Source organism: Erinaceus europaeus, chromosome 11 (assembly GCF_950295315.1).
Source record: "Erinaceus europaeus chromosome 11, mEriEur2.1, whole genome shotgun sequence".
In the NCBI taxonomy this organism is placed as follows: Eukaryota; Metazoa; Chordata; class Mammalia; order Eulipotyphla; family Erinaceidae; genus Erinaceus; species Erinaceus europaeus.
The window spans coordinates 37,679,803-37,695,715 of NC_080172.1; the positions used below are offsets into that span (position 1 = coordinate 37,679,803).

The 15,913-nt window shown below is 42.1% G+C and overlaps 1 protein-coding gene across 1 annotated transcript in view; it reads left to right on the forward strand.

The window, feature by feature from the left end:
- Window positions 1-7,225: 7,225 nt before the first annotated feature.
- The window catches only part of DCP2 (decapping mRNA 2), a 45,391-nt gene continuing 36,703 nt past the window's right edge, over window positions 7,226-15,913 (forward strand). Inside the window, exons 1-4 of the mRNA XM_007536048.3 lie at window positions 7,226-7,492; window positions 10,258-10,409; window positions 13,516-13,643; window positions 15,555-15,653. Of these exons, the coding sequence (XP_007536110.1) occupies window positions 7,440-7,492; window positions 10,258-10,409; window positions 13,516-13,643; window positions 15,555-15,653 (432 nt within the window). The 5' untranslated portion in view covers window positions 7,226-7,439. The remainder of the gene's footprint in view (window positions 7,493-10,257; window positions 10,410-13,515; window positions 13,644-15,554; window positions 15,654-15,913) is intronic.

A 15,913-nucleotide genomic window follows, 5' to 3' on the forward strand; every position in this document is an offset into this window, starting at 1 on the left:
CTGTGTTGCTGCTAATATATTATTGTAGCTCTTTCAGTAGAAGTTTGATGTATTGAGATAGCTTCTCATTGGGTGCATAGATGTTAATAATTCTTAAGTCCTCTTGATTGACTGACCCACTGAGCATTAAGTAGTGTTCATTCCTATCTTTTTAAATTTTATTTATTTTAAAGTTTGTGGGCCATTGGCTTGTATGATAGTTTTCCATCCTTTCACTTTGAGTCTGTGTTTGTCTTGTTGAGTTAGGTGGGTTTCCTGTAGACAGCATATTGTTGGGTTGTGTTTTCTGATCCATCTTCCTACTCTGTGCCTTTTAATAGGTGAATTCAGGCCATTGAAATTTACTGATATCAAAGATTGAAGATATTTTAATGCCATTCTTGTAGAGTTTTAGACTGTTCTGATATATGTCCTATTTATGGTGGTCTGACTGTTTATGGGAGACCTTTCAGAATTTCTTTCAGAACAGGCTTGGTGATAGTTTATTCCTTGAACTGTTGCTTGTCTTAGAAGGTTTTTATGCCTCCATCTAGTCTGAATGACAGTCTAGCAGGATACAGTAGTCTTGGTTGAAAGCCTTTCTCATTGAGCACTTGATAGATAATCTTGCTATTCTCTTCTGGCCTGTGGTGTTTGTGTGGAGAAGTCTGCTACTAATCTTATGGGTTTTCCTCTGTAGGTGACTCTTTGTTTTTCTCTTGCAGCCTTGAGGATCCTTTCTTTATCCTTATTCCTTTCCATTCTAACTTTGATGTATCTTGGTGTCTTTAAGTCTGGGACCCTCTGGTCTTCTTGAACCTTTATGTCTTTGATGTTGTCTAGACTAGAGAAGTTCTCAGCTATTATGTCCTGAAGGATGCTTTCTTCCCCTCCCTCTCTTTCTTCCTCCGGTAAGCCAAGAATGCATATATTGTTTCTTTTGAAGTCATCCCATAGTTCTCTGTTGTTGTTTTCAGTATCTCTTTTTTCTTTTTGAGATCTCTTACTACTTTATTAGTTGTCTCTAATCATCCTTGATCTTGCTAATTCTGTTTTCAACATCATTTATTCTATTCTCTCTCCCCTCTACTGTTTTCTGGAGTTCATCTATTTTGTTACCCTTTTCTGATACTGTTTTAGCTTGTTCAGCTAGTTGTGTTCTTAGCTCAGCTATTCCAGCTTTCAGCTCTCTAGTAACTTTGAGATAATTAGTGTTTTCTTCCAGAGTGTCATTTGTTGTTTCTGCATTTCTGATGACATTTCATTCAAACTCTTTACTTATTCCTGTGATTATTTCCTTAACTAGTGTTTGGATGTTGACCTCATTATTTTGTGCTTCAACCTTTGGGGAGCTTTTAGCTGGAGTCTTGTCCTGGTTCATTTCTCCAATATTTCTTCTTGTTGGTTTAACCATTTCATATATTATGTTATGAGGTCCCTCTCTCAGTACTTTTCAGATTACTGATCACTCTTGCCTGGATTGACTTGTGTCTAAGTAAGGTAATTAAAGGGTTCACAGCTGTGGAAATTGACAGTTGTTTCAATATTATTTTAATCCCTGAGTTGGAGCTCAGTGGCTTAATAGCTTCATTTCTTCTTTTTCTTCACTGTAGGGTATGTGAGTCTGAGGGCTTTTAAACTATAAATAGGCTTCTTAGCTTAATCACTGACTCTTCACCAAGAGATAAAGCAGGGAGGGGGCAGAGATAATTCAGTGGTTATGCAAAGAGTCTCTCACAGCCCCACCACTAGACCACCGAGATATAGATCTTCTCTTGAGTTTCCTAGTTAGTGCTCTTTCCCCTGGTGTCAGCATAGCCGCCCCCCCTCCCAGATTCTGAGGGCAGTAGCAATGGAGACTCACAGTTGGATTTGGTGAGTCTTAGGGGGAGTATCTCCTTCCTTCAGCAGTCTTTTTGTTGGTGTAACAGACTGGAGGTGGTATCTCAACTGGTAAACTGCTGGACTGTTACCAGCCAATTAATCTCTCCCTAGTTTCCTCTCTGGCCATGAGCCACACGTGTTTGCACTCACCGGTGATTTGGTGGATTCCTGAAGTCCTGCTAGTCCTGTGTTGTTGTGGTCCCAAGTGGTGTCCTTTGGTATTCCTTGTTAACCTGGTAGGGGAGAGGAAACACAGCTGCTGCTGATCCATAGCCCCACCTCTGGAAGTTACGAATTTGGGTATTTCTTTCCTGGCCTTGTGCTCAGATTGGTGGGAGGACAGTCTGCTCTCTGCAGCGTACCCAACTCCTCCAGGATCATCAAGGTCTGAACTTCCCAGTGGTGACTGTGGTTGTGGCAGTGGTGACCATGGCTCTTGAGTCTTGAGCCTCCAGGGATTCAGCACACTGCAAATAATCCTTTTATTGACTTTCTTCTCTCTTGCCTCACTTCCCTGCTCCACTACCAAATGTTTTCCTCAGCCAGCTTACATATAATCTACTGGGCTGTCAAAAAAGTCAAGATACATTTTTTTTCATAGAAAAACAGAAAAATAAATCATGACTTGTCTGACAAACCAATACTTGCAATAAAGTCCTTGTTGACAACCTGCCCTGTTGATATAAGCAAAACCTGTTCTGTGCCAGAAGACTGAATAAAGATGATAAAGCCTGTATATCTAACTTAACTTGTAGTATATTTTCTGCTTGGCCTGTAGACATCTACAGTATTTGCTTCACCCCTTGTGAATCTTCTCCCCTGTAGATGGGGAAAGGAAGCTTGAACCTGGGTCCTTGGACACTGTCCCATGTGTGCTTAACCAGATGAGCCACTGCCTGGCCTCTAAATGTTCTCTTTTTAGGGAATTTGATCAGCTGCTGTTGTTAAAATTTCCGGACGGCTCCAGCTGGCCGGGCTGGCTTCACGGTGGTGAACAGAGACGCGGAGACAACGGCTGGGCAGGGAAGCTGTATTTCTTTATTCAGGAACAACGATTCATAAACTAAGACAAACTAATCACCAAACAGAACTCTGCTGTCTCTTTGCGGCGGCACAAGCACTCTCTCACTCTCGAACTCAGGAACTCTCTGGCCCTCTCTCTCTTCCTCTTGAACTCATGAACTCAGGAACTCTGTCACTCTGGAACTCTTGTACTTGAGAGCCCTCTGAAACTCTGGCACACTGGAACTCTCTCTTACTCTGTAACCCAGAAACTCTCTAACTCAGGAACTCTCGGACTCAGGAACTCAGGAACTCTCGGACTCAGGAACCCTCTCCCGGGGTTCCTTGGGGCGGGGCCAAGCAGGCCCGCGAAATTAATTGGACTGATCCAATTCTCTTGGCGGGGGGGGGGGAGGGCTAGAACAAGCCAATGTAAAGCATACAACAAGCTGCAAAGAATGTACTAGAGGTAAGGATGCCACCTATCCCCTATCAAATCCCATCAGACCACCCTATAGTGAATGAAGCTCTCAATAAATAAATCCTAGGTGGGAGAGAATGCACAATGGTTATGCAAAGAGACCTCTGGTCTGAGGTCCCAAGGTCCCAGGTTCAATCTCCTACACCACACCTCTGATAAAATAAATAAATAAATAAAATAAAGAAAAGCATAAATAAGGAAATAAGTTCCAGAGGACCAGGTGGTGGCGCACCTGGTTAAGCACACATAGTACTAAGCAACGACCCATGCAAAAGCCCCCGGCCCCCTACCCGAAGTGCTTCATAAGAGGTGAAGCAGGTCTGCAGGTGACCAACTTTCTCTCTCCCTTTCTGTCTCCTGCTTGTCTCTTAATTTCTCTCTGTCCTATCTAGAGAAAAATAAAAAGACTGCTATGAGCAGTGGATTCATAGTTCCAGCACCAAGCCCCAGCAACTGGAGGAAATTTTTAAAAAAGGAAATAAATTCCACCCATACGCTGTGGGAACTTTCAATCTGTTTTATGTTTTATAGCAACTACTCCAGATTTTTTTTGGGCGGTGGAGGGATGAGGAAGTAAGTGTGTGTGGGGGGGTTGCTATTGTTCTCTTCTCCTAGGTATGGGTGAATAGTCAAGGATACCAGAAAACTTATGATATATAGAGATCTACATAAGGTAGCTGGGAAGAATTAGAAAACTTAAGAATGTGTTGTTAATACATTTCTTATCTCACAGGAATAAGAAACCTATGAAGCAAGACTGCAACTCCATTAGAAAGAGATATTTGGAGATAAAAGAGGACTCTAGAGAAGCAAAAGCTTTATAGATGCTGGAACAGTTTGAGAAGCTTTATAGATGCAGGAACAGTTTGAGGACTTTGATAAAGAGGAAAGACAAAAATGAAAAAGCAAGATGATAACAGGACTCTTATATAAGAGCCCTAGATTTGCTGATACATAAGAAGCTGATGTACAGAAACGATCCGATGTGAAGATAATCAAAAATTCATTTCTGAACAAACAAAACTTGGGCATGGATCACTAATGGAGGCATTAAAGCTACACAGGGATCCTTGCCGAGTGCCACAGAAAACCAAACTCTGACACATCAGGCATAAAGGAAAAGTCTCTTACATTGTTCTTTGAATGTGCTGTGGAGGCTGACACAATGTTTAAATCAACCTCCCAGTTCTCTTGTCTCAGGGACTTTTTACACAGGTAGAGTGGGGCTGTAAAACTAGGAACTGAGTTCCAGAACAAACTGGATGAACGTCTTAGGTCATCAAATGTTACCTTCTGGGTCATGATGGGATATAACTGAATTTCCTCCTAAAAGGAAGCTTCTAAGAGGTCTCATTATTCTGAAGGACCTTAGCAAGTAGCAACAAATGGAATGAGTCTTTGATCCTGGTCCTATTGTTTTCCAAATTCAGTTTTATTTTAGTCTGGTAAACATTCTTTGCAAAATAGTTCTTCTAAGCAGAGTATTGAGTTGTCTTTTTTTTTTTTTTTTAACCCAATTGATCAATTTCAACTTACTTCCTCCTTCTAGGATTATGTTAGGCAGTCCTCAGCTATTTCAGCTTTCAGCTCTCTAATTACCTCAAGATAGTGTTTTCTTTCAGAGTGTCATTTGTTGTTTTCCTACTTTGGATGACTTTAATTTCAAACTCTTTCCTCACTCCTGTGACTAATTACTTAATTAGTATTTGGATGTTGGCCTCATTATTTTTTAAAAATTTATTTCATTTTTTATTGTTGTTGTAGTTATTATTGTTGTTATCGATGTCGTCATTGTCATATAGGACAGAAGGAAATGGAAAGAGGAAAGGAAGACAGAGGGTAGACAACTGCAGACCTGCTTCACTGCCTATGAAGTGTCTCCCTTGTAGGTGGGGAGCCATGGCTCCAACTGTGATCTTTAGCAGGTCCTTGCACTTCATGCCACATGCTCTTAACCCACTGTGCTACCGCCTGACTCCCTGTTGACCTCATTCTTATGTGCTTCTACCTTTGGGGGGCTTTTAGTTTTTTTTTTTTTTTATAAAATATTTATTTATTTTCGCTTTTGTTGCCCTTGTTGTTTTTAATTGTTGTTGTTATTGATGTTATCATTGTTAGATAGGACAGACAGAAATGGGGAGAGGAGGGGAAGACAGAGGAGAAGAGAAAGACACCTGCAGACCTGCTTCACCGCTTGTGAAGTGAGTCCCCTGCAGGTGGGGAGCCGGGGGTTCGAACTGAGATACTTACGCTGGTCCCTGAGCTTTGCACCAAGTGCTCTTAATCTGCTGCGCTACCGCCCGACTCCCCTTACGTGTGTTTTTGTTCTGGTTCATTTCTGCAGTGTTTCTTCTAGGCTTAACCATTGTATATAGTGTTTTATGAGGTCCATCTCATAACTTTTCAATCTACTGATCATTCTTGTCTGGATTGACTTGTGTTTACTTAAGGTACTTAAAGGTTTCATAGTTGGGGAAATTAATAGTTGTTTCAATGTTATCTCAGTCCCTGAGTTGAAGCAAAATGGCTGTTAAAGCCTCTTTTATTCTTTCTCTTTCCTGTAGGTTATGGGAGCCTGAGGGCTTTTAAACTATAAGTAGTCTTTTTAGCTTAATCAATCACTCCTGCCCAAGACCTAAATCAGGGTGGGGGAGAGATAGTACAGTGATTATGCAAAGAGACTACCACGCCCTCAGGACCCAAAGTCCTGAGCTCAATTCAGCTGCTCTGCCAACATCTAGAGCCAAGCTGACAGCACTCAGTTTCCAAACAAAAATCTGGTTTATACTCTGTGAGTTCTGAGGCAATTATTCACTGTGTCTACCAATTCATCAGGAGAACAATGTGAAAAGGCTCCCACTATACAGCCCCACCTCTAGTCCATGGGGGTGTAAATCTTCTCCTGACTTTCACAGCCAGTTGTCTGGCCCTCAGTATCAGCACAGGGCCTCCCAGCTGCTGCTCCAGCCTCTGAGGGGCAGAAGCAATGGAGACTCACAGCTGTATTTGGTGGGCCTTGAGGTAGTCCTCTGCTGCCTTCAACAGTCTTTTTGTTGGTGAAGCAGACTGGAGGTGGCGCCAGAACCAGCAAACTGCTGAACTGTTACCAGTGTTTGGAAGTAAATAAGGGCTATAGCCCCAGAAATCATTCCTTAGACTCCTCTCTGTCCACGAACCACACAAGTGTTTTCACTCACTGGTGATCTGGTGGGTTCCCAAAGTAGTTCTAGTTCTGTCTTGTTTTGGTCCCAGATGATCTCCTTTGATATTCCTAATTGACTGGGGAGATTTTTAAATTTTATTTTACATAACCATTATGCAATCTCCCCCGCATAAACTTTTGTTGGATCTTACTGGCTGTCAAATATTGGGATGACTGAGATGGGCCAAAGGCGAGACGGATGTCAAATAGGACATAACTTCCTCAGTGAAACTCAGGGTTGCAGTGAAAGAACAGCCCTAGGAGGTAGTGGGACAGGCGGTATATGTGCAGGCTATGTGGTGACTGAAACCCTGCATGCACGCTTGTACTGGTCAGGCATCCTGGGTCTGCACTGCTGAGTTCTGAGAACCTGCCGGGTAAGAAGCCAGGCAGAGCATGCTCAGCCCCAGATATTAGTCACGGTCTATAGTCAAGAGTTGCACTTTCCAGATTTCCTCCTAAGGCAAAGGTGGCACGGCATGCACGCGCACGCGCACGCCCACCCGGACTTGCTCCCCTGGGGTGGGAAGTTGGGTTTTCTGAGTAGCAACTGAGTTGTTTGAAGGCTGATTGGCGACCACGGACCAATAAACAAACGTCTCATTGGTCTAGAGTGCTTATGCTCCCGATTCTCCAGCTTTCTGTTGGGCCTTTCAAGCAGGCTAGGGGCGTGGCTTCCCGTCGTCTCCTCCCCCTGACCCTCCCCGCAGCCTTGGTCGGGCCTGAGGCTCGGGGCTGAGGGAGCGGGACGGAAGTGAACCGGGGTGCCTCGTCCCGGCTTTTTTTCTGCGGTACCAGCTCTTTCTCTCCGGCTCCGGAGTCTCCTTGCCGTAGCCTCGGTCCCCGGCCGTTTGGAGCCGGGATGCCCTGCTCTTGCTGTGGGGCCTCGTCATGGAGACCAAACGAGTGGAGATTCCTGGCAGCGTCCTGGACGATCTCTGCAGGTAACGCAGCGCCCGCGCGGCCTCCGGGTCCTCCCGAGTTTCTCCCGGATCCGCTGGCCCCAAGACCCCCCTATCGGCCTCTTCCCTCCCACACAACCCGGGCCTCGCTTTATGGTCCCGCCGCCCGCGGCGCCTCCACAGCCTTCGCTCGGCTTCCTGCACCGCGGCGCCCCCGCCGCAGCCCCTCGGCCCTGCCCGCGGAGCTCGTGCTCGACCCCGCCGTCTCAGCCCCCGGCTGCCTTGCCGCCACCCAGCTGCCCTCCCCCGAAGCCCGCGGGTCTCCCGGTGCTTTTCGGCCGCCCCTCCCCCGCCCATTGTGCTTTTATTTTCCTCCTCCGCCTCTCTAACTTTCTCAGCCCGCATTGCCCCAAATCTGTAGAAAGACCCAGGGTTTTCCGTCCTTGGAGACCCTTTGCCCCGCGTGCTCCTCCTCGCCTCACGCTTTCTCCGCACCTCGCTGCCAGAACTACCCTCGGCCGCAACCCCCAAACTTGACTTTGGGAGAGCAAATTGTCTGGAGCTGCAGTTCTTTTTACCCTCTCACGGCTTGTAAAGGAAATGCTCAGCTGCGGGGGGCTTAACTCTTGCTCTGCGTTTTGCAGGGCTTTCCCCCCCACTCTTCGCCCTTGTCTGCTATTCTCACAGATAGCCTCCACTCGTGCCAAGTAGATTTCAGATATTTTCTTTTCTCGAATTAAGTTTTTCCCTCCCTTCCTTCCTTCCTTCCTTCCTTCCATCTCTCTCTCTTGCTCTTTCTTTCTTTCTTTCTTTCTTTCTTTCTTTCTTTCTTTCTTTCTTTCTTTCTTTCTTTCTGCCTTCATGCCTTAAGTTGCTTCCTCCTTTGCTGTGCCCAACTCGAAGGAAAAAAAGTATTTTAAAGTATTTTCCTTTTCCCTAATAATAATAGTCTCCCCCCTCCTACATTAATGCCCTGAGTTGCTGCGGGTGCTTGTGAATGGAGAACTAATTTACATAACAAGCGGAGAAAGCGCTAATAAAATAATGCCTTTGCAATTGTAGGAACTGTCTGTCTGAATGTGTGACTTGTAGTGACTGACTTGTTCTTAAAATTCCCCTTTGTTTTTTTTTTCCCCCCTCTCCCTCTCACTTCCCCTTCCTCCCTTGCTTGCTTGGTTATGGTGGTACCTCAGAGCCTCTAAGAGTCTATTTACAAAACCAACCATTGTGCTATCTCCCTCATCTAAAATTTCTGTAATGGAGTTACTTACTACCTATGTCAGACATTGGATGCTCTCTCCACATAAATCACTTTAATTTGTTCTCCAAAGCTACCTTCACTTATTACATCTGATTCCTACTTATTTAAGATTTTATTATTTATTCATGAAGAAGATAACACTCTTGTATGTGTGTTGCCAGGGATTGAACTCAGGAGATGCCTTATCCACTCTGCCACTTCCCAGACCACAAGTTTCTTTTTTTATTATTCATTTTTCTATCATGGAATTTTATTTTATCTTACTTTATCAGAGCACTACTCAGCTCTGGTTTATGGTAGTGCAGGGGATTGAACCTATAACTTTGAAGCTTCAGGCATGAGAGTCTCTTTGCATAACCATTAAGCTGTCTCCTGTCCACGGGTGATTCTGGTTTCATTTTAACTCTGGGGCACTTTTCTGGAGATCACGTTCATAGTAATTGAGAAAATCGGCATTTGAAACCTAGGCGTTTTTCTTTGTAGTGCTTATGCTTTTTCCCATAGCCAGGTGGATAACCCAGCCTAGCATTTTAAACCTCAGAAAAGGAAGGTGCACATAGATAAATTTAGTACACTAGTTTTCCAACGGGTTAGAATGTCAGTATATTTTGTGATGTTATGCTAATTTGGTGGGCTGTGATAGATTGAAATGAAACACTTAGCTGGCACTTGTTTTCTATGATTCCAATTTTTGTAAAACAAAAAATTTTTAAAGATTTTATTACTGGTGGTCCGGGAGGTGATGCAGTAGATAAGGTATTGGATTCTCAAGCATGAGGTCCAGAGTTCAATCCCCGGCAGCACATGTACCCCAGTGATGTCTGGTTCTTTCTCTCTCTCTCCTTCTATCTTCATGAATAAATAAATAAAAGTAAAAAAAAAGATTTTATTAATGAGAGAGAAGCATGGTGGAGAGGGAGAGGGTGGGGGGTGAGAAGCAAAGCCAATCAGAGCATCACTTGGGCACTTGGAATACCCGGGACAGAACTCAGGACCTCATGCTTCCCAAATTCAGCATCTTAATCCACTGCACCACCTCCTCAGCTGCAAGAAGTATGAATATATATTTGGGTAAATAACTAACAGAACTTATGTTAAAGAGAGCTTATAATTTTCATGTTTCAGAATTATTTTAAGTGGATGTGGGCTTTTACAATTAGAAAAAAATTATTCAGAAAGATGGGCAATAATTATGGATCGATGAGATGTAGGATGGTCTAGGAAAAGATATTTTTACTTTATAGTATCTAGTCTAACTCAAAATTTTTTTTATCTTTATTTATTGGATAGAGTTGTGTTTTTCTTGCTCCCTTTTAAGTTGTCAGCGAGCCCTTTTTGTGCTTGTGATCAGAGGATAAATGGCATCATATATTCTCTTAGGTGAAATGTATGATACTGTTTTTTTTTTTCTTGAGATTCATTTTCCTTGTGTTCTTAGTTTTGCTCCCTTAATCAGCACAGCTGTTGGTCCATTTTCTATATAAAATAGTTTAAATTCTTGTGGTTAATAAATGTAAATTTTTCTGTTTCTGTTTGTTTTTGACAGCCGATTCATTTTGCATATTCCCAGTGAGGAAAGAGACAATGCTATCCGCGTGTGCTTTCAGATTGAACTTGCCCATTGGTTTTACTTGGATTTCTACATGCAGAACACACCAGGATTACCTCAGTGTGGGATAAGAGACTTTGCTAAAGCTGATATCCTTTTCATAGCAATGATTTTGTTTTAAGTTACTTTGAGCATTTCCCTCATATGTAGTCATTTATTTGGGGCTGTCTGTGATAGATAAGAAATTAAATCACTTATGTGAAGAAAAGATAGTTCCACTGTAGAAACATTAGAAATACAACAGGTAACAGGTAAGAGAGAACATCAATGTAGAGTTGGGATTGTGTTTATAGAACTTCTGGGCTCTCAAAATAAAATTACCTAATTTATCGCCTCCCTAAAAATCAGGGAGCTATTTAAAAGTAGTGCCCCCATTCTTTCTACATATATATATCAAAGTGATCAGGATGGAGTCCTATAACTCTTATATTGCTTTTATTTGTTTTAGTGCTTTTTCCTTTTTGCTTTTTTAGGTGGGCTGGGGTGACTTCCTTTACTTTTATCTTCCTGCTTCCCACTTTAACCTTTGGAATCTGTCTACCTGTCTTCTACTCTACTGTTTTTAAATATCTCACTATATATTCTTCTGAACACTGTTGATAAAAATTTTTCTCAGTTTGGTGAGTATCAGAAGTCTTTGTCAGCATATCTGTATATAGCCCTTGAATTTAGAGTTTTCTTCAAGCTACTGTCTTGGTCTGTCATTGTAGTTGCTTTCGTTTGTCTAGCCTTTATTCTTGTTTCACCATGAAGTCTAGGGCCTGCAGGCTATGTTTTGGTAGGTCTAAGCAGTGACCAAGTATTCACAGTCACAAGTGCCTGATAGGCTGTATTGTCAAGATTCTGCTAAACCAGAAGTTTGAGGTTATAGGTGTATCTTGAATTGTTGGGAGGACTCTGGCTGACTGCATCTCTGGAGTATTTCTTTGTGACTCTGCCCATTGTGTCCTGTTTCTTTGGGGAATAATTTCCAGACTAGCTGCATTCAACAGCTTGCAATTGCATGTGGTGTATAACTTTTGTCTTTCTTCTTTTCCCCCTCCCATTGTAGTAAAGCTGTAGACACACAGTTGTAATAGAGACAGCAGGGTCTGGCCTGCATGGGCAACAGCACTGGAGTTGTGGGGCATCACTAACTGGGGCCTGGCCAGCCTGACTAGCTAGGATGACTATAGTGGAGGTAGTTGGATGGCACAGGCAGCAGTAGAAGAAGCCCAGCTGGGGTGAACAGCAGCAATAGCAGTATCCATCTGGACTTGGTGTATCACAGTGTTGAGCCACCTCTCCAGATTCAAAGGAGGTCTCGAAACTTTACATCAGGCTCAACCTGATGCTGTTGACTGGCTACGGAAGAAGGGCAAACGCTAGAAGAAGTGTTGAGCCAGCAGGTTGGTGACTGCAGTGAGGTCCTGACCAAGTGGTATAGAACAGACTGGGGAGCAGTGTCTGTCTTCACCTTTGATGTAAACGTCTCTCTTCACGCCTGAATTACGGACTTTATTTTGTTGTTAGTTTATCTGAGCTCCAAGCTCATTTCTGTATTGTCTTTTCCATGTTCTATTATTGTACTATAGTTTTTGTTATGACTGTGAAAGAACTTGACCTGTTAGTCTGTTGCCATCTTGGTTGAAAGTCCTTAAGACTGCTTTAAAAAAAAAATATATATATATATATATATATATAAATATATATAAAATATGTATGTTTAACTTATGACAAATTGAGGGGTTGGGATAGAGAGGGAGAAAGAGATACCTGCAGCACTGAATTTAGTGCTGAATTACTCATGGAGCCTTTCCCCTGCAGGTGGGGACCGTCAGCTTGAACCCAGGTCCTTGCACATGATAGCATGTATGCTTAACCAGGTGTGCCACTGCCTGGCTCTTATAATTTTGCTTTTGAGAAGTTAATCTAGTTATGTAAATTTTAGCAAAATAATCAAATCCTAGGGGCTGGGCAGTAGCGCAGCAGGTTAAGTGCACATGGTGCAAAGCATAAGGACCAGAGTAAAGATCCCTGGCTCCCCACCTGTAGGGGGGGTCACTTCATGGGCGGTGAAGCTGGCCTGCAGGTGTCTACTATCTTTCTCTCCCCCTCTCTGTCTTCCCCATCTCTCTCGATTTCTCTCTGTCCTATCCAACAACAGCTATGACAGCAACTATAAGGGCAACAAAATGGGGAAAATGGCCTCTAGGAGCAATGGATTTGTAGTGAATCCCAGCAGTTACCCTGGAGGCAAAAAAAAAAAAAAGTCAAATCCTCTTAATTTTGTTATAGTTTGCATAGACTTAAAGTTATATCAGAGTTGATAAAATTTGAGGATAGTATTTTGACTTTCAAAGCCAACTGAGTTTTAAACCTCTTCTTGGAAAGAAATGATGACCCTAGTTAGTTTTTTAAATTTTTTTTTAATTTTAGTTATATGGAGAAGCAGCTTTTGGCAGTGCTGGGAGCTCATGCATATATGATTCCATTATTCCTGGCCTGATTTTTGTCTTTTTAGCTCACATAGAGAGGCAGAAATAAGGAAAGACACCATAGCATTGTTTTGTCATCCTTGAAAGTTCCTGGGTGCTATAGTACTCCCATGTAGTGTCAACTCAAACCCAGAAATTCATACTTAAGACACACCGTACTACCCAGCCATCTCCAAATATTGTTTTATTTCTAATACAGTAGACTTCACTAACTGAGTGATTGATTGTGCTTCATGCCAGGCATTGTGCAGTGAAAAAAAATAATGCAGTTTCTAAAAGAGACTCAACAGAGAGATAGGAAATGACTTTGTGGGACCTGAGGAGAGTGATTCTCAGACTTCCTGCTGTAGTTCCAAGGCTTACCATCTTTAGAACTTGACATATGACTAATGCTGCTGTTTCATCAAGTGCAGGAGAAAGTTTAATGAATTCCTAAGGTTAAAAGATGAAATGCTATTGGTTTATGTCAAATGAGGGTCCTGGGAATTGTATTCCACAGATTCAGACATGAATTCCATGAATGAACGACATCTGAGCCCAAGAAGGCAGCAGCTACAGCATCGAATTCATAGTTGCACAATAAATGTTTTGGTTTAAATAATAGTAACACACAGTTGACTTGAACATGTCTCTTCCTGTATTTTTTTTCTCTTTTTTTTTTCTTCCTGTATTTTAAGCGTACATTAAGGAGGAACATAGTTTCTTTAACAATGTATACTTTTCAGTCATTGTCCATTTTTGCTGCCTCAAGGTGAAGATGTGGAAAAAGTTTTAGATGAGTGGAAGGAATATAAAATGGGAGTACCAACATATGGTGCCATTATTCTTGATGAGACACTTGAAAATGTGAGTAATAATTTTGTGTGTGTGTGAGAAACCATCAGCTATTAATTTTTATCCAGTTATTATGTATATTGTATATATTAAATATATATTACTTATGCAGTGTTCTGAATTGAGGTTTTTAAGTTTGCTTGAGATTTTTTTTTTTAATACTAAAAGGCCAAATTATGATCATATAGTCTGCATTCTGGTTCTTTTAATACTTTATACACATACTATTGCATATTGCAAAGAAGAGTCATTTTGGTGTTAAGAAATATATATATTTTATTTAAGAAAGGATAAATTAACAAAACCATAGGATAGGAGGGGTACAACTCCACACAATTCCCACCACCCAATCTCCATATCCCACCCCCTCCCCTGATAGCTTTCCCATTCTCTATCCCTCTGGGAGCACAGACCCAGGGTCTTTGTGGGTTGCAGAAGGTGGAAGGTCTGGCTTCTGTAATTGCTTCCCCGCTGAACATGGGCGTTGACTGGTCATTCCATACTCCCAGTCTGCCTCTCTCTTTCCCTAGTAGGGTGGGTCTCTGGGGAAGCGGAGCTCCAGGACACATTGGTGGGGTCTTCTTCAATCCAGGGAAGCCTGGCCGGCATCCTGATGGCATCTGGAACCTGGTGACTGAAAAGAGAGTTAACATACAAAGCCAAACAAATTGTTGAGCAATCATGGACCCAAAGGTTGGAATAGTGGAGAGGAAGTGTTGGGGGGGGGGTACTCACTGCAAACTCTAGTGTACTTCTGCTTTCAGGTATATATTTTGCACTAGTTTATGGATATGTGTGAACATATGCTCTCTCTCACAGAACCTGGTCTATATCTAGGTTTTGGGACTTTGTTAGAAAGTGAACCACCTGGCATGGAATTAGAGTATACTGTGAAAGGAAAGGTCTCACCCGAGTAATGAAGCTGAAGGGTTGTCATTCCACACCTGAAGTCTCTGGACACAGTCTGAACTGAAGCATGTTGAGGTGGCAGTCGTTTCGTTAATTAGGTTGTGATTGGCATATGCAATATTATTTGATATGGATTGGGAGAGGCATGCGGGAAAGTGGGCCCTATCCTAAGGTTCCAGGACTGGGGGAAATACAGGCTCTATAGTGGAGATGGGAGGTTCCTGCTGTCTTAGGGTTCAAAAAGACAATGGATAGTTATTGTTATCATCACATTATTTGGTAATTGGGTTAACTTTGAAAAGTCCTTTTGTTAGGGTTTGCTGTATAGTACCCAGTATCTTGTATATAGCTGTGCCACCAGTTGCTTCTGATCTATTTGGTCTAGGCTTTTGAGAGAGTCCGCATAACAAATACACAGCCTATATATTAAAAAGACTCAGTCTGTGTTTTAAAAACTTGGAGACATACAATTAATTTTCCCCCTCTCATATTAATTAACTAGTGATTTATATGACTACACTTTACTAGGAGTGTACATAAACACCATTCCCACCACCAAAAGACTGTGTCCCATCCCACCCCCACCGGCCCAGGAAGCCGCAGGGTTTTTACTTTGGTGCCCTACTTTCAATTTAGTCAGATCCTGCTTTTAGTTTCCCTTTCAGATCTTCTTTCTCAGCTTCTGTGAATGAGTGGGATCATCCCATACTCATCTTTATCTTTCTGACTTAGCTCACTTAACATAATTCCTCCTAACTCTGTCCAAGATGGGTCAGAGAAGGTGGGTTCATTGTTCTTGATAGCTGTATAGGTTAAGAAATATTTTGAAATAGGTAAGTGTCTTTCCTCACAATGGGAGTGGTATATTCAGGCTCATGGAAGGTATTTAGACCAAGTACTCTATGAAATTCTTGTTAATACTTAGTTATTTGATGTGAGGAAACCAAACATCTTTGGAATTTAGAAAGCATCATGATAAAGATGGACACATTTTTCCTTTTACTTGTTTTGTAGGTATTACTAGTTCAGGGATATTTAGCAAAATCAGGCTGGGGATTTCCAAAAGGAAAAGTTAATAAAGAAGAAGCTCCTCATGACTGTGCTGCCAGAGAGGTAAGTTTTTGGAGTTCTCAAAATCTTTTTTTTCCCCCCCAAATAAAATATCTTTCATAGAGAAGATTTCAGGATCTTTGTATAAGTTAACCATTCTCTATTACAGATTTTGTTTTTATGTAGCTTTTTATACTTTCAGATTCACTATTAAGTATTTTCAAAAGAAGGTAAATAGCACTTTTTTATAGTGATTTACAAAACTATAAGATAACAGGTATAATTCCACAGCGTTCCCACCACCAGAGCTTTGTGTTCTCATT